The sequence below is a fragment of the Mercurialis annua genome, linkage group LG7 (assembly GCF_937616625.2).
Source record: "Mercurialis annua linkage group LG7, ddMerAnnu1.2, whole genome shotgun sequence".
Taxonomy (NCBI): Eukaryota; Viridiplantae; Streptophyta; class Magnoliopsida; order Malpighiales; family Euphorbiaceae; genus Mercurialis; species Mercurialis annua.
Genome location: NC_065576.1, coordinates 48,076,499 through 48,098,857, shown reverse-complemented (window position 1 = coordinate 48,098,857; position 22,359 = coordinate 48,076,499). Strand labels below are relative to the sequence as shown.

Below are 22,359 nucleotides of genomic sequence, written 5' to 3'. Positions count from 1 at the left end.
CAATTTAAAGATATGTTCGTTTAAAGAAAAAGTCAATTTTTTTGAGATTTCTTCAGTTTTAACCAAAACTAATCTCTTTTCAATCGAAATATACTCATTAAAATTAGGATACAATTAATGAAATTAACGACTTAAGTTGAAATATATATATCGCTAAATTACTAATTTCAAAAGCTTTGGTTAAATTAATCGCACCTGCAAAAAGTATAATTAATCATATGAAAGACGATTCAGATTGGGTTGAATACAAATGTGGTTTGTCTTTTCAAAACAAATCAATATCAAGTTCGTTTTGATGAAGATGAACACGCGGACTAAAAGGCGGTGTCGGAGTTGGGGGAGAGCGGCGGAAAAATGGGAGGCGTTCAACTATCGAAATGAATATGAAAATATTAATACTATTAATTTATATTAAATAAAAAAATTATTATATATTTTTATTTTTTAAATTTACAAGGAAGAAGGTTTTTTTGTACTATTTATAGTATTAAAATCTATTTAGAATATATGCTAAACATGAAGGATTTATTTAAAAGAATTCCGAATGAAAAAGAGGTCAATTTAATGCTCAAATGTACAATTAAACTTCAAAGGTGTACATTTAGGTACAATTGACGATTTTACAAGATTAAGATGTAATTGAAAATATGCTAAAAGGTAGATGTCCTTTGAGACATTAAGCCTTTTTTTATTATTAGATTTGCATCACCAATACTACTGATAATAAATGTATTTACAGTTATCTAATATTGATCTCCAAGTATAAAGTATACTCTTTAAGTAGCTAATTACTACAAGCAAAATACTACATAAAACAAAAAAAGAAAAGTTGACTTACTTGAAGAAAAAAAAAACTGCTATTAAATTCAGGCCACCATAATGATCAAAAAAATTCATGCCACCATAGAAGCAGAATGCTTATAACTTTGATTTTGATGTGCATAGCTCATAGAATTATGATCCACAGGCAGTCCTTGTGCACCAAAACATAAATACTTGTTCATCATTTTCTTGTTAAAAGAAAATTGTCTGTCCCTCTTCTTCTCAATTGATGCAGGGGAAGCCAGGGAAGATACTGATAACGGACTAGAAGTCGAAGGCGATTCGCCTGACCGTGCCCGAATCACACCGTGTGTTAGTCCTGCTGTAAATTTCTTCCTGGTCAATGGACTTGGAAGACTACTCCTGAAAGAAAACATTCTTTTATTGTTCGAAACACGCGATTCTGGTGATAGTTCTGAAAATCTCTGCCTGAGAGGTATCGGACGATCTTCCAAGTTTCGAGATAGTTGAAATGAGGTCAAAGAATCATCATCTGTCATCTCAGATTTCTTCTCTTTATTCTTCCGTGGCCATTGCAGAAACGACTTTAGCCGCGTTCCTGCGTTGTTTACGGAACCTGAGTATTTACCATTCACAGAACTTGGTGTTGTGTTGTAATCTACACTTGTTATCTCACAGCTGACATCAGTTTCATTTTCCACTCCAGTGTACAAGAATATTTCAGAATCAGAAACTCGAAACGAAGTTCCGGGGCTCATACCTATGCCCTGCCCTCTTAAATGTAAAGCATTACCATTTCTAGCCATATTATTTTGATCCTGATCCTGACAATTGCAGACTCCTCCTGCAGAAATCAACTGTTTGATCAAAATTTCAGAAGTTGCTGATCTCGGCCGTTGCTTTAGCAGATCCAACGGGGTCATTCCGTAAACATCAGAAATGTTTAGATCGATTGTCGGAACTTTCATGAGAAGTTCCGCAAGATTATAAGATTGAACAGTCTCAATTACAGCCATGTGAAGAGCTGTTCTTCCATTTTTGTTCCTGACATTGATGATTTCTTGGATGTTAACAATTTTTCCACTTACCAATTGCTTCACAAGCTCAATCTGCTTATCTACTCGTCGAAAACCGGGGGCTCGGAAACCTGATAATGCCATGTGAAGAAAAGTGTCTCCATAGTTGTTGGTTTGAGAGGCTAATGATGGAGCTGCTTCTATCAGAATTTCTGCAACAGCTAAATAGCCTCTGTAAGCAGCTATATGCAATGCTGTGTTTCCCTGATAATCAGTGGAGGTGACCAAATCAAGGGATGCTATTAGATCCTTTACTACCTGAAAATGATAGCATCAATCAGCAGAGCTTTATTCCCTTCCATACACATGTCATGAAATCTATAATCAAAGAAGTTTAACACGGAAAAGGAAATGCGGAAATGGAAAACTGTGGAGTGATCTTTTTACAAGAATAGGTTTTAAATATAGAGTTTTGGAGTTCATAAGATTTTCTTCTTGAAACGTAAGACTCGAGAAGTTTCTGTGCATAAGTTTCAAGAGACTGCCATCGATCTATTACTAGCAATATAAGAACTATATGGGTTCACCCGCTGCACGAAATGCTCCGGGCTATTGCTGGGATAGCGGGAAGGGGGCACATTGGTATGCAGCCTTCCCCTGCATTTTGCCTAGAGGCTATTTTCACGGCTCGAATCCATGATCTACAAGGTCACTGCAAGGAGCAATTTTACAGCCACACCTAGGCTCAACCTCTAAGCTATGTTGCACGGAAAGTTATCAAATCCTATATATTTCGGACGTTTCATTTTCCTTACCATAAACGCTTTGAAAACCCTGAAACTCCAGATTTTATAGCCTATTCTTGTAAAAAGTTATCATTTCACCATTTTTGGTATCCACAATTTACAGCCATGTCAAGGCTCGCCCTCTAAGCAATGTTGCACGAAAACTTCTCAAATCCGACATTATAGTATTTCATTTCCGTTTCCATAAACATTTCTATAAACTCCGAAACTCTACATTTACAACCTGTTTTTATAAAGAAAACCTCATTTCAAACGTTTCCGTTTCCGAGCTACATAGTCTCTAAGACTAATAAAAAGAGCTGAAACTTCATATATAAAAGATAAGATAAGCCCCATACCTGAACCTGTCCTCTTCCAGCAGCACTATGCAAAACAGTAGAGCCTTGAGCATCTCTATACTCCAACATATCACCACAATTCCCTCTCAACTCCTTCAAAATCTCCAAATTCCCACCTCTAGCAGCACCATGAACACCTCTACTCATCATCTCCTTCCTAAAACCCAAATCACCCTCAAAACCGCCCCTAACAATAGCCAAATTAAGCAGCACCCGAAAAACCTCACAGTTCTTACTTCTAGCAGCAGCATATAACACATCAGTAACACCATACTCCCCTTCTCCAAACACCAGATTCGCATCTCTCTCCAGCAATGACTTAACAAACTCCAAATCCCCAGCTGATGCAGCAGTGTACAGCAACCAACCGCCGTAACCAGCTCTGATCAGAGTATTATAACCCTTCTTTGTCTCACATTCTGAGAGCAGTTTCTTAGCCACTAGAGCACGGCAGTTTGCCACATCATTGAGCTGTTCTTCGTCGTCCCAGACTGTTTCGAGGCGGCGGATACGACGGAGGGAAGTGAGCTTGATGAGAAGATTTGTGTCGAGGTGAAGAAGCTCTCGGACTAGGTCATAGTGACCGTTAGCCGCTGCGAAATCGATCGGGGAAGCGTACCACCACTGGTCTCCTGTACTCTCCCATCTCAGAGGAAAATATGAAGGTGCCATTCAAGAATTAGTACAGTTTAATCAAGAAAAGACACTGAAGAATTCAAGAATAGGTTACTTGAAGAGAAAGTTACTAAAAAAAGGTCAAAATGAATGTATTTATCATGAGAAAGTTCTTGGAAATTCATAGGATTTTTTAAGGTGGAAAATTTGGATGATGATTGGGGGATTAAAATGATAACATTCTTGCAAAACAGTTGTGATTGAAGATGATGAAAATGACAAGGACCACTTGATTTTTGTGGATTTTGATTTTGTTCTGGTCAGGTTTTTATGGTGGAGAAAAAATAAATTATGAACAAATATAACTCAAGAAAATTTGGATTTAAATGGTTTAGATTATATTATATGGTTTGGCTGGTGAAAGTTACATATACAGACAGAGAGATAGAGAAAGAAAAGGATATGGCAATAATGTAAGTGGTGACTGTAGAAAAAAAAGATTCCACCTTTTGTTTTTAATTATTTTTACTTGGGTTGGGATGTACATTAAGATAAATTTAAATAATAAATTATATTTTTAATTTTTGTTGACTAGTAGTACTATAAAATATTAATGAGGAAATTTAGTAAAGTGTTGAGTGTTGGTTGCATTTGAGTTTATTTTTTTACTATTTTAATGGTAAGGAAGAATTGAATCTGAAACTCTTTTATAGAATTAAATATTGTTATCATTAGATTTTGTGTATATGGACAAATTAATAAATATGACGGAACGGAATTGGATTGAAGATGGACGGTTCTAAATGATTTGATGAAGCTATAAGTAAGATTTTTGGGGAATAATTGTATATATGGAAAATGTAATATTTGAAAGGTTTGATCGTTCAAAAATATCCCATCATTCCAACTTTTTTATTTATGACTCAAATTTTTAAAAATTAATTTTAGTCAATTTCTCAACTTTCAGTTTCAATTAGAGTGAAAAGAAATTGAATATGCCTTTCATATTATTTTATATTCTTTTTACCATCAAAAATTGCAAACATAAAGACATATTTGAAATTCTTTTCTACTCTAATTTAAATAAATGGCTATAACAGAAACTAAAATAATGGTTAAAACTTAAAATTGACGATTTTCAAAATTTGAACCATAACAAAAAAAAATGAAAAGATGAAGTATTGTGTAATTTTGGCAAAAACAAAATGGCAATTAGATAGACAATAAATAATTTCCTTATTTAGCTAGTTGAAAACTAACAGAAAAGTGAGTATTTGTTATCATAAAAACAAAATGTTAGGCAGAGTATCACAATTTACAAATTCACAACATTCAGTTGATTGGTAGAAGTGACATAAGAGGTTGATATTTAAGAAATTAAGACATGAGTTTATTAAATTGTTATTCATTAATCACAAGATTAAGTTTCAAGTTATCTCTCTTTGGCATGACATGACTGTTTGGTCTGCAATTAATTAACACCTAATGGGGTTAAACTTCTTAACTAATTGCTTTAGTAGGTAAAAAAATGAGTTTAATTGGTATTCTCACTTTGTTAATAGTTTAAAATTGAGGTCTCCAAAATGTTAAAAAGGAGAATTTGTTAGGGTGAAAGTGGTCGGTTAGGTTAAAACCAAAATAAATGATCAACTGAATGTTGAAAATCAAAGCGGTCAAATGTGAAACTCTAAACGACACCGAACTGGCAGAATAAATAAATCAAAGTTAAACCAAATCAGATGAAGCAGGTCGATACTTAGGCCGGTTCAGTTAAAACTTAAAATTGACAAATTTATAAGGTAAAATTTTAAAAATATAATTAAATTTTCAATTTATTTGGTCGGTTCGACTAATTTGGATAATTCAAATTTCAAATCAGACTAATAACTAAATTTTTGTTTATCAAAACCGAATTGACCAAACTCAAATTTATAACAAAAATAGAACCGGCCAAAAAACATCGGTTAGGCCGGTTAATTTGGTCACCAATAGAATTTTGGTATTAGCTCTGAAAATTAAACTATTTAGTGAAAAACCATGAGAATCTAAAGCATGTGGGTAGCTAGTTATCATTTAAATCAGCCATGGCAGCTACTGGTTGGCTGATTAATGCATGAATGCTTACTTGAATTTTATATTTACGGATCATCCAATCTCAAAATATAAAATATTAATCTTGTAAAATATTTAGAGACAGATATCACTCATTTAACAATGCATTATTATATACCGAATATATGGCAAAAATTAGCCGATTGAGAAAATACAGTCCCAATAAAGGGGCAGCATGTATCAACAAAAGTGAGCAATTCTTTAGCTTGAACGTTGGGGTGTAATCGAGTCGAAACTCTACCAAGTTCAATAGAATAATAATTCGAATTCGAGCACTCAACTAGACTATCGGTAAAAATATTTAAAAATAAGAGTATGATTGTAGATATGTATATAATTGTAAAAGATACAAAAAATAATAATAATTAAAATTTGACTAAACTCGTGAGCTTATCCATCCACGTATTTTAATGTATGAATTTAGTTTGATAATTAACTTGAGTATCGAATACGAGCTCGACTCGATCCCATTTCAAGTACTTATCACGTCAATACCGAGCAACTTGCGAGTTAGTTCGTCTCGGTTGAACCCTTTCTCGAAAGCAAGAATGATGACAGACAACATTTGAGATTTGAAATTCAATGAGACAAGTGGGACGGAGTATCACCAATGCTTGTCTATTAGGTGAATGATTACTGATGAGACAAGCACTTATGATTATACTAAACAGTCCAATCCTCCTTGTAATAATCTCCACTCTCTTAATCTTTTCTCCTTAATCTCTCATTACTTAATTGTTAATCACAACAGGCTTCTAAGCATACATAAATTAAGTATAAACACTGGTGCAATTTTTTCCTAGAAACCGAAAACAACCTCTTTAAACCGGAAAAAACCATAAAAACCAAAAATTTATCGAACCGCTAGTCACGCCAATAACGATGCAGGAGTTGGTCATAAAAATAAGGGTTAATTACATATAAAATCATCACCTTTACACGATTTTTCAAAAATAACACGACCTTTAAAACGTGTCAATTCAGAGCATCACCTTTCATTTATTTTCAAAAATAACATGAGTACGTTTTTAGATAAAATTTTGTTGACTTGGACACCCAATGTGAGTGCCACATGTCATGCCACGTCAGCAAAAATGTCACTAAAAATGTGCTCATGTTGTTTTTGAAAAGAAATGAAAGGTGGTGCCCTGAATTGCCACGTTTTAAAGATCGTGTTATTTTTGCAATTTCGTGTAAAGATAGTGATTTTATATGTAATTAACCCTAAAAATAATAATCAAACCAATCTTGCACATGGTTCGCTTTCAAGGTTTGAGATTCAAGAGAACCATATTGCATCCCCAGTGCTTGGAGTTAAGAGTGTGTGTTGTTGTTTTTATTGCAACTTTTAATCACAAACCAATAAAACATTGGATCACGAGTCACTTCTTTATGGTAATCAGACCACACAGACAAGAACATGTGATGTCTGCATCTCCAATGTCCACCCAATTATCAAAAGCACATACTTAAAGATTGCAAAATGTTAAAATGAAAAAACAAAACATCTTTCTAACTTGACTTACTCTTATATTTAAAGGGGGTGTGCATCCGGTTCTGACCAAACCAAATCGAACCGAGTTTATAAGAAATATGTTTTTCTAAGCTGAACCGAATCAGACTAGTCGGTTCAGTTTGATTTTCTGGTATGATTTGGTCTGTACCAAAAATTAACTAAAACTTTGTTACTCTCAAAACCGAACCAAGAAGTTGAAAAAAAATCATATCAACAAACGAAACATAACCAAATTTACCGGTTTGATTCGGTGCGACCATTCGGCATTCGGTTTTTGCAGACCCTTGCTTTTAATATCTACTTTCCAACTGCATAAACCCCATATATATCCATATCAAGTTCAGTCTTTACTGTTAAATGATTTTTTTCACTATTATTATCATCAAATGTATTCAGCATATAAAGCCAACTGCAGATTAAAGAAAATATAAACACAAACAGCAGATCAGAAAAGACTTCTTGGACACAGACAACTACTGAATCCTAATAAATGGAGTCTGAAATGGCTGGCTGACAGCTTTTATTGACATGAATATGTTCAGAATTTTAAACAATGAGATCTTCTAAGTTCTAACTATTCCATTTCACTAGAAAGCATAGAGAAGAATCTTATAGACTTGGGCCACGAACTCATGGATGCACATTCGAAAACTGTATATGAATCTGCAGAAATGCTATCTTTTATTTTCAAATTTTCCTTACCAAGTCACCTAAGTGGCACGGACACTTCATTCCATCAACATTTTCTGTTTCTAAAATATATCGAAACTTGAAGTTTTGAAAATGTGACGGAAACTTAGTGTTTCAGACACAAATTTTTATTTTTTTAACATAGAAAACCTTAAAAAGACATTGTTTCGCCATGTCCGTGTCAAAATATCTCGTTTCCCATATCCATGCCCGATTGCCCGTGCTACGCAGCAAATCACTTTAGCTCACCTTATGTAGGGCCAGGGGTGTGCGTTCAATTCAAACTACACTGAACCGATTTTTTAAACGGTTTAAATATTTACATACTTCAAACCAAATCAAATCAGTCACTTCAGTTTACTTTTTATGTTCGATTTACACCAAAATAAGCTGAACTTTTTTACTTAAAAAATTAAACCGAAAACCGATTTTTTTGAAAAATATTAAACCGAAGCGAATTTGTCCACTCATTCCATTTTAGTTCAATTTTTGCACACCTCTACATAAGGCACAGTGCCTCAAACTACACATGCATATCATCTCCCTGTTAAGTAAATGTATACCAAGTCTTAAATCTACTATAGGCCCTTTGTGAATAAACATCAATTTTCATACTAGAATAAGATGTCTCAAATTAGTATTGGTAAAATTATTTAGTCCTTAATCTTCATGCTAGAAGCTGCACCAAATTACCCTTATTACCTAAGAGGACACATAGTGGAATAGAGTAAAACTGCAGCAGGAGGATATTCTGTATCATTTATGTCATATATAGTAAAAAAGATAAAGAATGATTTTCATTAAGAACAAGTTAGATACACAGGAACTAAAAGAATCTTTTCAACTAATGATGCTTCATAAGTTAAATAAAAGAACAAAGGGTCAACGCGCCCCCTGAACTTGTGACACGAGGTCATCTAGCCCAATTTATACTTTTTTGAGCAACTAACCCCAAAACTCTTCATTTTTGGGTAAAAAACCCCATAATTTATATTTTTATTTTGAAAAACAGATTTAGGATAATTTTATCGCAACAATTAGGGAAGTATCTAACTACTTTTTTGCATCCCTCACCTCCGATTTGTATTTTACGCGTTTTAAAAATACAATTATGGGGTTACTTGACCCGAAAATGAAGTGTTTTGGGTTATTTGCTCAAAAAAGTATAAATTGAGTTAGATGATCCCGTGACACAAGTTTAGGGGGCGCGTTGACCCTTTGTTCTTAAATAAAATGTGCAGACAGCTCTATTATCAAATTTGGTACATTGCTTCAGCAATTGAAAAGCAACTAACCGTACTGTAAAATGTCAAGCAGTACAAAAGAATTGAAATGAAAAAAAAACAAGGGCAAACATTATTGCTAAAAAGAATCATGTTTTGACTGATTAAGCGAAGAAGAGTACCTCTTCAGTGACTGTTTAGCAATATCGAAAACCGAACAAAGATACATTGACAAATGATGTATCAAATGTAACTGCATCAATCACATAGTAGCATAACTCTCGAAGCACTGTAGCAAGTTTTTTTTCTGCACATATTGGTCATTTTGGTTTCTTACTTAGCTACCGGTCCATGCAGGTTGCTAACCACGCAGGTGATCTTGGAAAGACATCCAGGATTCAAGTCATAATTCAGGATTTTCATTCGTAAATAATATCCCCTGTTGATCTCAATTCTCAAGACCTTGGCACGGCCCCAAGCACTTTGACAGGTTTTACATCCAGTTTACCAATTGCTTGGTCAGCAGTGATTTGCACATGCATCTGCAATGCAGGGTTAGAAGTTCTGTTAATTTCACTCGGTAGAGAAAATCAAACATTTAGAATTTACATTCTAGCCAACAATTGTCAATACATGGACGATTGCATATTCTTCCCAAAATAAGTACTGCTTGGCTAGAAGTACAAGTTATTTAAGAATCAAAGGATAAATTACCAGGGCATTCTTCCGTTTTGGATTATATTTTCTGCATGGCAATTTCAATTCTCTGAGCAGCATCATACATATGCTTTAATTTGACTTCATCCAGAAGCAAACGGCAAGTCTGATATTTTGGTGTCATATCTTTACCAAGCATTTCCTCAAACAGGCGGTAAGCCCACTCACATCTGTTTGCTCGACAAAGCCCGTGAACTAAAAGAGTGTAGGCTGAGATATCAAGACTTAGGTGATGCTTCTTAACCATATCATCCAATAGTTGACTCAACAAACAATCTATCTTTCCAGTTCTAAAACACGACTTAAGCAATGGGTAGTAAGTCTGAACATCAGGCTTACATATCATCGAAGTTTCCATCTTCTTAAGAAGATTCAAGGCCCGTCGTTCTTGTGCATCATAACATAACATAGCAATCATTGTATTATAAGTAGATGTATTTGGGGAAACACCAGCATTTGGCATCTCTACCTCAAATACGCGAACAGCCTCCTCCGGTTTGCCAGCTCGCCCTAGTGTATGTATCAAAGAATTGTAAAAAAGTGCGTCGGGTTTGCATCCGACTGATTTCATCCTATGTGCTATTTGTAACGCCTCTCCATACTCCTCCGACTTTGCTAGCGCACTCATGACAGTGGTGTAAGTGACAACATTCGGTATTAGCCCTTGGGCTTCCATTTCATCAAGGATTTCATAGACCTTGCTAAACTTGCATCTATGACAATAGAATTGGATGATGGTTGAATAACTTATGACACAAGGAACACAGCCATGTCCTTTCATTTCCTGGATTGTCCAATCCGCTTCTTCAACCCGATTAACTTTGCACCAACCATGAATAAAAATATTAAACGTGTTTGCATCCGGAGAAATGTGCGACTTGAGTTTCAAAAAGATCTCACGGGCTTGCTCAACCTTACGTTCTTTACAAAGAGTGTCGAGCAATAAGTTCATCGACTCAGTATTCTTCTCCAATCCAAAACTTTCTAATTTATCAAACATCCTCACCGCATTTTCCCACTGTCCCGCCCCACTAAACCTTCTCATAGCCTTGCCAACCGTCTTAAGCGTAACAACCCGACTTCTCTCCATTTCCTCCAACAACACCCTCATCTGATCCATTTGTTTCATCTTCCCCAATATATCAACCATCGTATCATAATTCTCCGCCTTATGCTTATACCCCGCGCGCAATTCCACCCATCTAAACACGCCCAACGCCGATTTCCAATCATCCTTAAACCGAAACAACAACTTCTCAACAAGTTCATGAGACAAATGTACACTATCACACAACTCATCATCCACAAGTGATTCAAGAATCTCATCAGGGCTACTCCCAACCCGAAATTTCGACACAAGAATGTCGATATTATATTGCCTAGGTGAGTCCAAAGATTGTTCCTTTTTATCAAATTTACCATCAACTGAAGGGAAAGATTCTAACTTTTCTTCAATTGGGGGAGATGGAGCAAATAAAGTTGAGAAATTTGGAGAACAATGATGAAATGAAGCATGGTAAAATACACATGAAAATGATGGGTCAATAAGTTTAGCACTAGTAGTTCTAAGAGAGTTTCTAATGAGTGATGCCATTACTGAAAAAAATAAAGAAAATTTTGTTGGGTTGTTCTAAGTTTTTATAATTTTAATTTTAATTCCTTTAACTACTATCAAAAATCAAGATCAGTATTTATTTATTATGGGATGATAAAATAGAGAAAAAAGGTGAGAAAAAGAGTGTACCTGATAAAGTTGAAACCTTTGAGAAAGTGAAATGGTGGCTTTGGAAGCTAAAACCTCAGTTTGGTGAGTTCATAAGATCAGCAGAGAAGCCAACGAGAAGAAGAAGAAGAAGAAGAAGACTGAACTTCAGCCCAATGGCTGTACCCAGCCCATTTAAAATGTTATTAAAAAAAAGATAAAAAAATGGCTTAACAGCGTAAAAAATTACGAAATTTAGCGAGTTTGGAAATTTCACACGAACTTTTAATTTGAAAAATTAATACACTAATTTTTTATTATTTTTGTAATTTTAGCACCGAGCAATTTTCCGTTAAAAAGTTACTGGTGTGGACGCCGGAATAGCGGCTATTTCGGTGTACACATGAGCATTTTTCTGACGGAAAATGGACCATTAACATAAAACTGATAGTTCATGTTTAATTTTTAAAAAAATTAAAAATTCGTGTTAAATTGGCCACATTAAATTTCATGATTTTTTACGCTACTAAGCCTAAAAAAACAACACTATTATAAGAATCAAAGTTAACTATAATTGATTTATAATTTTTTTACAAAAAAAAAAAGTTAACTATAATTGATTTATAACAACATTACTAAATTGTCCTTTTAATTTTTTGAAATAAACCATAATGAATTAATGATTTGCAAAATTTAAAATGTACATTCAGGGCATTGTAATAATTTTGGCTTAATGGCGTAAAAAATCACAAATTTTAGCGTGTTTTGCATATTTAACATAAATTTTTAATTTTGACAAATTAATACACAAACTTTTAATTTTTTGTAATTTTAGCACCGATCAATTTTCCATGAAAAAAATGATGACGTGGACGCCAGAACAGTGGTTATTCTGATGTACACATCAACATTTTTCTCTATTTGTTTGAAGGAAAATTGATCGGTGCCAAAATTGCAAAAAATCAAAAGTTTGTATATTAATTTGCCAAAATTAAAAGTTTATGTTAAATTTGCAAAACACATTAAAATTTGTGTTTTTTATGCAATTAAACCAATAATTTTATATTTTACTAATATTATTATTTTATTTAGGGTTAATTTCTAAAAAAATCACGAACTTTACACGAAGTGTCATTTTAATTATGAACTTTAAAAGTTGTCATTTAAAGGCACGAACTTTCATTTTGTTTCAAATCTATCGCCAAAGTAAAATCCGGTGTATTTTATCGAACCAAAAATTCCTAATCCTATATACTCTAACTAAAAGATAATAAGATTTAATGTCGATTTATAATTTGGGTCTTTCATTAATGGTTTATTGAAGAATTTAGTCAACAAAAATACACTTAAATGATAGATTTGAAACAAAATAAAAAGTTCATGCATTTAAATGGCAACTTTTAAAGGTCATGATTAAAATGAAACTTCGTGTAAAGTTCGTGATTTTTTTAGGAATTAACCCTTTTATTTTTATAAAACATAGAAAGTGAAATTGTTTTTGTCTTTACGAGACGGAGTGAGTATTTTTGATAAGATGACATAATAGCTAAAGATGAATGATCATTAGATAAAATCTTTTGATACTGTGGAGATGCAATGCTATGAAAAAAAGAGAGGAGAATTTCATCATGTATTAGCTATGTTTCTAGCTTATTTAGAAGATTTATATTCCATACCTTATCATTAAAAACCAAAAAAGTAGAAGAGAAATAAATTTTATTGTAGAAAGAAAAAAGAGATTCCCAATTTCACCAAGTATTTACATTTTATTACAATGATGTACAAATTTGAACTAAACATCACAAACAAATATTTTAGCTCAATTAGAGCTTTTTTTTCTCCTTAAATGCTTGATAAGCATGGAGTGTTTCATAAAATGTTTTTAATCTTACTCTAATCAACAACAATGCTTAAAAAACAGTAGAAAATGGAAAAAAGAGACAAAATGAAGTACTGTAAACAGTCATCTAATAACTTTGTATTAAAGTATGGTTAAAACCCATAACAGTTTATAAATAAAAACCAACAAAAACATAAAAAACCTCAACTCAGTTTTTATTAAACACAACTCAGAAATCTGCATCTAAACCTTTGACTGATTACATCAAAAAAGGAATCGTCCATCGACAGTTGAGTTCTTCAATTTGTGGACGCAGCAATGTGAGCAACCAAGTCGAGAACACGTGAACTGTAGCCCCATTCGTTGTCATACCAAGACACGACTTTGACAAAGTTGTCGTTCAAAGCAATTCCAGCCTTGGCATCAAAAATACTTGACCTGCACAATTTAAACATATCATATCAATAAACTATATTGCACGGAAAAACTTCTAAGTAATATGTTTTGACATCTCATTTCTGTTTCCGAACATTTTGTTATTTAATATTTCAGCATTTCTGATTCTATAACAGCATGGCAACAGTACATGAAATTAAACCAACATTAGGAGTATTTTTATTTTACCTGCTGTCGCCAACAAAGTCGGAAGATACAACATCCTCATCAGTGTATCCTAAGATTCCCTTAAGCTTGCCCTCAGATTCCTCCTTGATAGCAGCTTTGATGTCCTCGTATGTGGCCTTCTTTTCAAGCCTGACAGTCAGGTCGACAACAGACACATCCACAGTAGGAACGCGGAAGGACATTCCGGTTAATTTTCCGTTAAGTTCTGGCAAAACCTTTCCAACAGCCTGTGAAATTGCAACAGCAAGAATGAACACATACATCAGTCCGATGTATAAGATTGCAAAAAAAGGCGTATGCAAATATCATTAAAGGCTTTTAAAATGCATATAAAATCATAAACTATAGCGCATTTTGTAATTTCATAGGAGCTTGTAGTATTTACAATTTGAAACACCGATTTCAATCACCAGAAACAACAGGCATGGGAAGATGAAGTCCGACATCCACATTATCACCAAATACAAATTGTTCAAATTTAAAATCGAATGATTCAAATTGCAATAAAATTGGAACTCTAGTTTCAAATTACAAAACTAAAAATTTGTATTGAAATTACAAAACACGCTAATAATAATTTTAACTTTATTTATTTTACCTTGGCAGCTCCAGTGCTGCTAGGAATGATGTTGAAGGATGCAGCTCTTCCACCTCTCCAGTCCTTCATTGATGGACCATCAACAGTTTTTTGAGTGGCTAGAACAAAGAGAAAATTAAAGTTATCATCAGTTATCAGTTATCAGTCTAAACCTCAGAAATGATGAGAAAAAAAACTCAAATTACAATGCACGAAGAGTTTAAATACCGGTAATGGAGTGGACAGTGGTCATGAGACCCTCAACGATTCCAAACCTGTCATTAAGAACCTTTGAGAAAGGGGAATAAAAGATCAGTGAACAATCCAAAGAAATATTCCAACTGAAGGTTTAGAAGAAAAAAACAAAAGGAAATAAAGAATACCTTGGCCAAGGGGGCAAGACAGTTGGTAGTGCAACTAGCATTGGAAACAATGTCAAATTCCGGCTTGTACTCCTTCTCGTTGACACCCACAACAAACATTGGTGCATCTTTGCTTGGAGCAGAGATGACAACTTTCTTGGCACCACCCTGAACAATATTTAAATCAAGATCATATCATTTATATTATTATATGATACCAATCAGATCCAAAAATTCTACAATAACAGGACATTAACTATATATCTGCTGGTTAAAACTTCTCTTCAGTATTTAAGCAAAACGATAAACCGCATAGATCAGGAAAAAGAACATGTAATTCGCTAATAGCATGAAAGTTTTGAATTCACATACAAAGATGGCTAAACTACAACTAAAATAAAGCCTAATCACATACCAGATCTATTCTGACTGTTATTACTTATACCCCTACCTTGCAAAAGGGTTAATTTTGGCCTAATTTTGACATATACATCTAAATCGTAGTCAACCAAGCATATTTATCTGAAAAAGAAAAAAAGCCAACATTTTTTTTTTTATAATTGGGGAGGGGGAGCGCTTGTGGGAGAAAATGAACCCACGACCTTGACAGTTTGCTGGCAAGTGCTTATACTATTTGAGCTACGGCTCGTTGGTAAAAAGGTTTGATAAGGCAACAATTAATACATTTAAAAGGTTTGATTAAGAACAAAAAAAAATGATTTTTCAAAAGAAATTGAATAATTGGCTTCAATTAAAATACATTTATCAAAGTTAACATTTACAAAATGTTCGACACTTTCGAAATCTTGACGTTTGTTGCACAAAAATTCCTCAGACTTCCACAATTAGGCATTACGTTTCCGTTTCCATTTCCGGAATATCCAAAGAAACTCTAAAACTCTATATTTATAGTATTATTCTTTAAAAATATCATTTTCCTTCACTATTTGGGGCGTTTTCCATTTAAGCATTTAGAAACATGCTACATAGATCTTAACAATGAAGAAAACAACTGAGCTTATTTAAGAAATGTTACATCTTTGTACACATACAAGCACATAGAAACACAATTAAACTAATGATTTAAAACCACAAAACCCTAATTAATACATCGAAATATAAATTATATCAAAGAAACAGACCTTCAAATGAGCAGCAGCCTTATCCTTGTCAGTGAAAACACCAGTAGATTCAACAACAAACTCGGCACCAGTCTGACCCCATGGGATCTCCTCTGGGTTTCTGCAACAATAAAATAAACAAGACATTAACAAAATTTCAAAAACCCAAATTTTAACCAATCATAAAATAGCCATTTTTCTTACCTGAATCCAAAAACAGTAACAGGCTTCTCACCGAAGAGAAGAGTTTTATCATCCTTAACCTTCAAATCACTGTGTTTCCATTGACCATGAACTGTATCATACTTAAACATATATGTCTGCATTCCATATCAAATACCAGTGAGCAATCATATCATATTTCACAAATAAATATTGTTAACTTTTAATTAGGTATTGCGGACACTTCATTCGATCAACGCAGCCCGTTTGGGAAACATATCAGACACTTAGACATTTCCCACATGAAACTTCACTTCTTACATTGGGAACTTAAAAACTTAAAATAACACAGTTTTGCTCCATTTCGAGAACATTTCCGACACTTAACGTTTCCGACATGCAACATCACTTTTTTACATATAAACCATAAAATAATACCGCTTCGCTATTTACGTATCCCTTTTCGAAAAGGTTTCAACTATTAACGTTTCCGACACTTTTTTAACATGTAAACCTTAAAGCAACATTGTTTCACAGTTTCCGTGTTCCGTTTTGAAAACGTTTTCGACACGACACATAACTTTTTTACAAAATAGCAGTCCCGTGTCCGTGTCCGTGCTACCTAGCTTTTAATCACTTAAAATTAGAATTAGAATTTAATTAATTACCATGTACTCAGTGGAAATGAATGGATCATTAACAGCAACAAGTTCAATATCATTCCTGGAAAGTGCAACTCTTGCAACCAAACGTCCAATTCTTCCAAATCCTAATAAAAATAACCCATTACATTCCATCAAAAACCCAATTCAATTAACTAAAAAAGATCAAAACTTTGATTAGTAGCAGATAATTACCGTTAATCCCAATCTTAATCTTCTTGTCACTGGCTGTAAAAACACAATTAACAGATCAATAACAATACAATAAAACAAAACATGATTAATTAAAATTAACTTAAATTAAAAAGCATTACCCATTGCTAAATTAGGGTTTTAGAAACTGAGATTTAATCAAATAGACAAATTTAAGAGATTGATAATACTATGAGTGAAGAAGACAACTGCTAATTAATCAGTATTTATAGGGAGAAAAATGTAATTAACATTTTTACTAATCACGTGACGTGGATTATTATTTTTGTTAAAAAATTAAAATTAATTTCTTGTGGAAAAAGAAACAATCTTAGCCGTTGATTGAGCTCAGGCAGCACGTTGTATCAGCCGCTGCTTTTTTAACTGTGGGTTCTAGAATGGTAAATAATTAAATACACGCGCTTTCAGTGGCTGTGGAGTTATTCTCGGTGGGATTAATAAGGGAAATGTTGTTCAGTTGAAGCAATGAGAGTGGGGATTGAGTATGTTATGTAAATGGAATATTCGGAAAGTGTTCGTTATGTTCGAGGTTGGTGAACTTTGTGGTGGGACCTACTTCAGATGGTAAGATTGGTTTTATTGTTTTACTGTGGTAATAAAAATAGAAGTGATTTTTAAGAGTTTCTGGAATGTTCTATGATTTTCCAAAAATTGTCAATTTAATAATCTACAAGTAATCAAATTTTATTAGAACAACTCTTATTGACAAGTAAAACTATTTCCTTCTAGACAATTAAATTGTCAATTTAATTATCTATTTTTTATAAAATATATTTTTAATAAATTTAAAAAAATATATATTGTTAGTATGTTATTTTGTTTAAATATGTTGTTTTGATGTTTGGATTTTTTTATATTAATTTATTTAATCTTTTTAGATATGTAAATTATCCTTTTTTTTATCACTAATGTACTAAAGATAAAAAAAAGTATTCTTATTTGAATTATTACCTCATAACATGATATTGTGTCAGCAATTATATATTTGTATATGTGAAAATAATCATATCAGTAAATTTAAAATTATTTTTAGTCTCGTTAAATTTATCCAAATTTTTTAAAATTTATAAATTTATCTCAATTAACAATTTTGTTGTAATTCTATCTAAAAAAAATATTTAATTTAATTGTTTCAATTTTTCACTTCATATATACATGTTTGATTTTTTATGTCTATTTTCAGTTTCGAACTGGCTTTTCTTTTGCTTTGATCACTAGAATTAGGCTTTGACTTTATTTCTACTTTTTTGCTAAAAATTAAATCTTACAAGTATGAAAAAAATGGATTTGCTAACTAAGAAATTAACATAGAAATATAATTTAAAATTGAGACAATTGAATTGATAAAATCATAACGAATTTATCAGGATAGATTTATAAAATTATTAATTTTCTATAACTTTGTAAAAATCCAAAAAGAATAAACTTTTGGTATCATTAAATCTATATCTCTATACTCAGTTCATATATTCGAAAATTATTTTTTAAATGTTACTTCTTCATTTTGTCTACATTATTTTCATTAATCAAACACAACCTAATGTATTTTACATTGAAACTTAAATGATTGAGCATGAAGATTTACATCATCGCTTCCATTTGATCATGCTTGAAACTGAGATCCAATCATGCTGACAACAACTGGAATCAAATACAAATGCATGTATGTTTAATATTTTCTGAAAATAATAATATATTTAAGTCAATCCCAACCTTATGCACATATATACATATTAAAATGGATTAATTTATAAATTAATTAAATTTTGCTTCTAATTGATGGGAAAACTGATTGAATAAGTAAATTTAGAGTGGACTTTGAAAAATAAAATAATAAGCAGTTGCAGGCAGGCAGGCATGGCATGCAGCTTGAAAGCATCTATGATCTAATCACTTATTAATCTATAAATATAAAAAAGAAGCACGAAATAAGGATGTAACTGTCTGGTCTGAGTCTGAATTAGGACAAGTTTGAACTCGAACTTGAATGTGTTTTAAATTTTTTAAATCAAGCTCGAACTTGGACGATATTCAGACTACTTGAATTTGAGTTCGAGAACTTGAATGCAATTAATCTTTTATCATATTTGACGTATTTTAGTTTGTTCATTATTAAAATATGCAATTTAATATCAATGGGGTTAGTTCAAGTGGTAAGCGGCTTAATATCGTTTAAGCAAAATCTCGGGTTCGAACTTTTTGAATGCAGGAAATTTCCGCTGGCAGACTCCCCACCATATCAGATGTACGACGCGGGTCGGATCCGGATTAGTGAGGACGAAGTTTTAAAAATCAGATGGACAACAAAAAAAATATCATTTTAATCAACTAATATGACATTTATCTAAATTTAGTGATATAATAAATTAATACAATAAATATATGAATTATTATTTTATATATGAAAAATTTAACTAGACTCATGAGTCGCATGAGCATTTTTAGACCTCACTTGATTCAAAAGTTTATAATTCTTGAAAAGTATACTTCTCAGAAAGTTAATTACTGGAAAAAAAATTATTACTTGGTTCACTTAATAATTTTTGAGAAATTATATTCTATTTTTAATTAATTTAAATTTAAAGCTAATATTATTCTCAATAATTAAATATAAAGATATAATTATATTTTATTTAATTTAACTAGATAGGAAAGTAGAACTTACTTAGATTTTGTTAGGAAAGTCATTTCCCTAGTTAAAGGGAAGTTAATCCCTCAATTTGACGGAAAGTAGATTGACAAAAATGAAACAAATAAAAAAAAATGCTATTTTTCAGAAAATTAGACTTGCCTAATTAATTTACCTCCAACCACGTGACACCGTTCTTAAAATCTTTTTAAAAATTATTCAAATCCAACTTGAGTTTGATATGAATTTGAATTTTTAAGTCGATTTTAAAATATTTTTGAATGTATTTCGAATAACTTAGCAGCAACTCAACTCGTTAACGTTCCTAACATGAACATGGTGGTCATCCAACAATATATTTTAAAAAAATTGCTTTATTTCCTCAGTCATTTAAAAGAAAAAAAAATTGAAGGATAAAAATATTAAAAATTGGAAAAATGACTAGATTCAGAATACAAAAAAGTAGAAGATGGCGTCGCCCGGGTTCGAACCGGAGACCTTCAGTGTGTTAGACTGACGTGATAACCAACTACACCACAACACCATTTTGTGTTAAAATTTTAAGACATTGTTATATAACTAATTTCTACAATTAAAAGCACCAAAAAAGCAGACTATTCTTGTTGGGCACTTCTACAATTTCAACTATAATTGTTCTTTGAAAATGAAAATCAATCCGAACATACTAGAACTTACATTATTCAACAATATTTAGGATGTCTTTATGGCATTGCTTATAAAAATAATTTACATTAAGTTATATCGTTCATAAATTTTAAGTTGAAGGACTTGTTTGTATTTTTTAAAATAAAAAAATATAATATAACTCTCAATTTATTTGTTTTTAAAGATTTCATCCTTTAATCAATTAAATTGTCAATGATATTCTTGTGTTGGGTAGGGATGAAAACGAAAAAAACTCAAAATTGGGTACAAATGGTTATTTTACGAGGTAAAGGTATAAACGAAAAAAAAAGTTCAAGGTGAGATTTTTTTACATAATTAGGCCGTAAATATAATATTCACTTAAATATAAAAAAATAAATCATAAATTAATTTACTACTAGAGTTTTTTAAAAAAAATATAGAATAAAAATTAATTTCTGATTAATTAAATATAGAATACATACCATATTACCACATTTAACATAAGTTGGTGGATTTGATTTGAGTAGAGAATGCAAATCAAAGTACGGTTAACCAAAAAAAAGAAAACAGACTGTCAAAGATTGGCGGCGGTTGGTCTTTGCTGACTTTATTTCCTTTAAATTTGTTCACATTCCTTTTAAATATTTTGACAATTATAGAAGTTTGTTTTAAAACAATCCCTAAATATCAGCCTACCCCTCCATAAAATTTAATACTTCTAATTTTATTCCTTATAAAAAAAGAAATTAGTTTTCTTGGAGAAGGGTTTTTCTTTTGCTCTGCATTAATTCTTGATTCCTATTCTCTGTCTTTTCATGGCTGCTTCACGATGGATCAGACCTGAGGTACATTTATATGTTCTTTAATATGTTCATTTTTCTTTATTGTATTTACACTTATCGTAAAAATAAAATCGTTCCGGTCTTTGAACTTGTTAAATTGGTTCACATAAATCAAACTCGACCTATTTTGATAATGTGATCCATATATAATTAAATGAGTTCGGTATTTTAATGGCACGTAAAAATATAACGTATATAAAATATTAAATTTAAAATATGAATATGAATATTTTGAGATTAGCAAGATTTAATTTAAAATGTTTGAATTGGATATTATTATTAGGTATTTCCTCTGTTTGCATCTGTTGGTGTGGCTGTTGGCATCTGTGGGATGCAATTAATCAGAAATATCTGCTCCAATCCTGATGTCAGGTATATATTTAAATCCGCGTAATCGATTTATATTAGCGTTTATATATATCTAGTCGTGTGTTCGGTTCAGATGAATTTATTTATATATGAAATAAATTTTAGACTATAGTAATAATTAAATGAAATGAAAATGTGGAGTGCAGGGTGACAAAGGAGAATAGGGCAGCAGGAATTCTTGACAATTTTGCAGAGGGTGAGAAATATAAAGAACATGGCTTAAGGAAATTTGTTCGTAATAAGTCTCCTCAGATCATGCCATCTGTCAATGGCTTTTTTTCTGATCCTAATCTGCCAACTTCTAATTAAGAGAGAACAAAAAAAATTAAATATTTTTGTTGTTTTTTTTCATTTGAATTGTATTATGATTCAATTGCACATTTGCAAGTTATTTGAAACAGTATTGATTTGATTCAGTAATAATATTCAAAATCAATTTATGTCCTTTTTTATTGTCATTTACGTCAAGTGCTCTCCGATCATCACTGTTTGTCGACGGTTTAATCGTGTTTAAAAGGGTTAAACGTTTAAATATGAATTTAATCGTGTCATAAATGAATTGTTTATAATACAAACTTGTTTAGTTTCGTGGCATGTCTGAAATTGTAGATTTATGTTACTGCCATTACTGTAAATGCTCTCTAATCTTCACTGAAATGCTTAGAATTGCTTTGTACAATTAGAGCTATAAATGAATCGAGCTGCTCATAAGCAGCTCGGCTTTCAATTTGATAAGAACTCGGTTCGTGTTCATTTGTGTTTTAGACGAACCAAGGTTAAGCTTAATTTACA

At 32.1% G+C, this 22,359-nt stretch overlaps 4 protein-coding genes and 1 non-coding gene across 6 annotated transcripts; 1 reads left to right on the top strand and 4 right to left on the bottom strand.

Moving 5' to 3' along the window:
- Positions 1-718: 718 nt before the first annotated feature.
- On the bottom strand, positions 719-4,093 carry LOC126656014 (ankyrin repeat-containing protein ITN1-like). The gene is made up of 2 exons (XM_050350451.2): positions 2,944-4,093; positions 719-2,117 (listed from the first exon to the last, which is right to left on the bottom strand). Exons 1-2 carry the CDS (start codon positions 3,613-3,615, stop codon positions 894-896), a joined length of 1,896 nt encoding a protein of 631 aa, XP_050206408.1. The 5' UTR covers positions 3,616-4,093; the 3' UTR covers positions 719-893.
- Positions 4,094-7,177: 3,084 nt separating this feature from the next.
- LOC126657375 (pentatricopeptide repeat-containing protein At3g04130, mitochondrial) lies at positions 7,178-11,548 on the bottom strand. 2 transcript variants are annotated; one of them, XR_007633311.2, is made up of 3 exons: positions 9,814-11,548; positions 9,282-9,641; positions 7,178-7,494 (listed from the first exon to the last, which is right to left on the bottom strand). XR_007633311.2 is itself a non-coding variant. In XM_050352049.2 (2 exons), the coding sequence occupies exon 1, from the start codon at positions 11,408-11,410 to the stop codon at positions 9,836-9,838; it is 1,575 nt and encodes a 524-aa protein (XP_050208006.1). In that variant the 5' UTR covers positions 11,411-11,548; the 3' UTR covers positions 9,127-9,641; positions 9,814-9,835. The 2 variants fall into 2 exon arrangements, 1 of the variants encoding a protein (XP_050208006.1); XM_050352049.2 differs by lacking the exon at positions 7,178-7,494 and having other exon boundaries at positions 9,127-9,641.
- Positions 11,549-13,469: 1,921 nt separating this feature from the next.
- LOC126656556 (glyceraldehyde-3-phosphate dehydrogenase, cytosolic-like) lies at positions 13,470-17,263 on the bottom strand. The gene is made up of 10 exons (XM_050351146.2): positions 17,181-17,263; positions 17,062-17,094; positions 16,873-16,973; positions 16,247-16,362; positions 16,064-16,163; positions 14,943-15,089; positions 14,788-14,848; positions 14,581-14,678; positions 13,983-14,209; positions 13,470-13,796 (listed from the first exon to the last, which is right to left on the bottom strand). The coding sequence occupies exons 1-10, from the start codon at positions 17,182-17,184 to the stop codon at positions 13,658-13,660; spliced, it is 1,026 nt and encodes a 341-aa protein (XP_050207103.1). The 5' UTR covers positions 17,185-17,263; the 3' UTR covers positions 13,470-13,657.
- A 2,915-nt stretch (positions 17,264-20,178) lies between these two features.
- TRNAV-AAC (transfer RNA valine (anticodon AAC)) lies at positions 20,179-20,252 on the bottom strand. Its single transcript has one exon. It is a non-coding gene; the product is annotated as a tRNA-Val (tRNA).
- An 825-nt stretch (positions 20,253-21,077) lies between these two features.
- On the top strand, positions 21,078-22,011 carry LOC126655608 (uncharacterized). The gene is made up of 3 exons (XM_050349845.2): positions 21,078-21,201; positions 21,482-21,570; positions 21,714-22,011. The coding sequence occupies exons 1-3, from the start codon at positions 21,172-21,174 to the stop codon at positions 21,874-21,876; spliced, it is 282 nt and encodes a 93-aa protein (XP_050205802.1). The 5' UTR covers positions 21,078-21,171; the 3' UTR covers positions 21,877-22,011.
- The last annotated feature ends 348 nt before the right edge of the window (positions 22,012-22,359 follow it).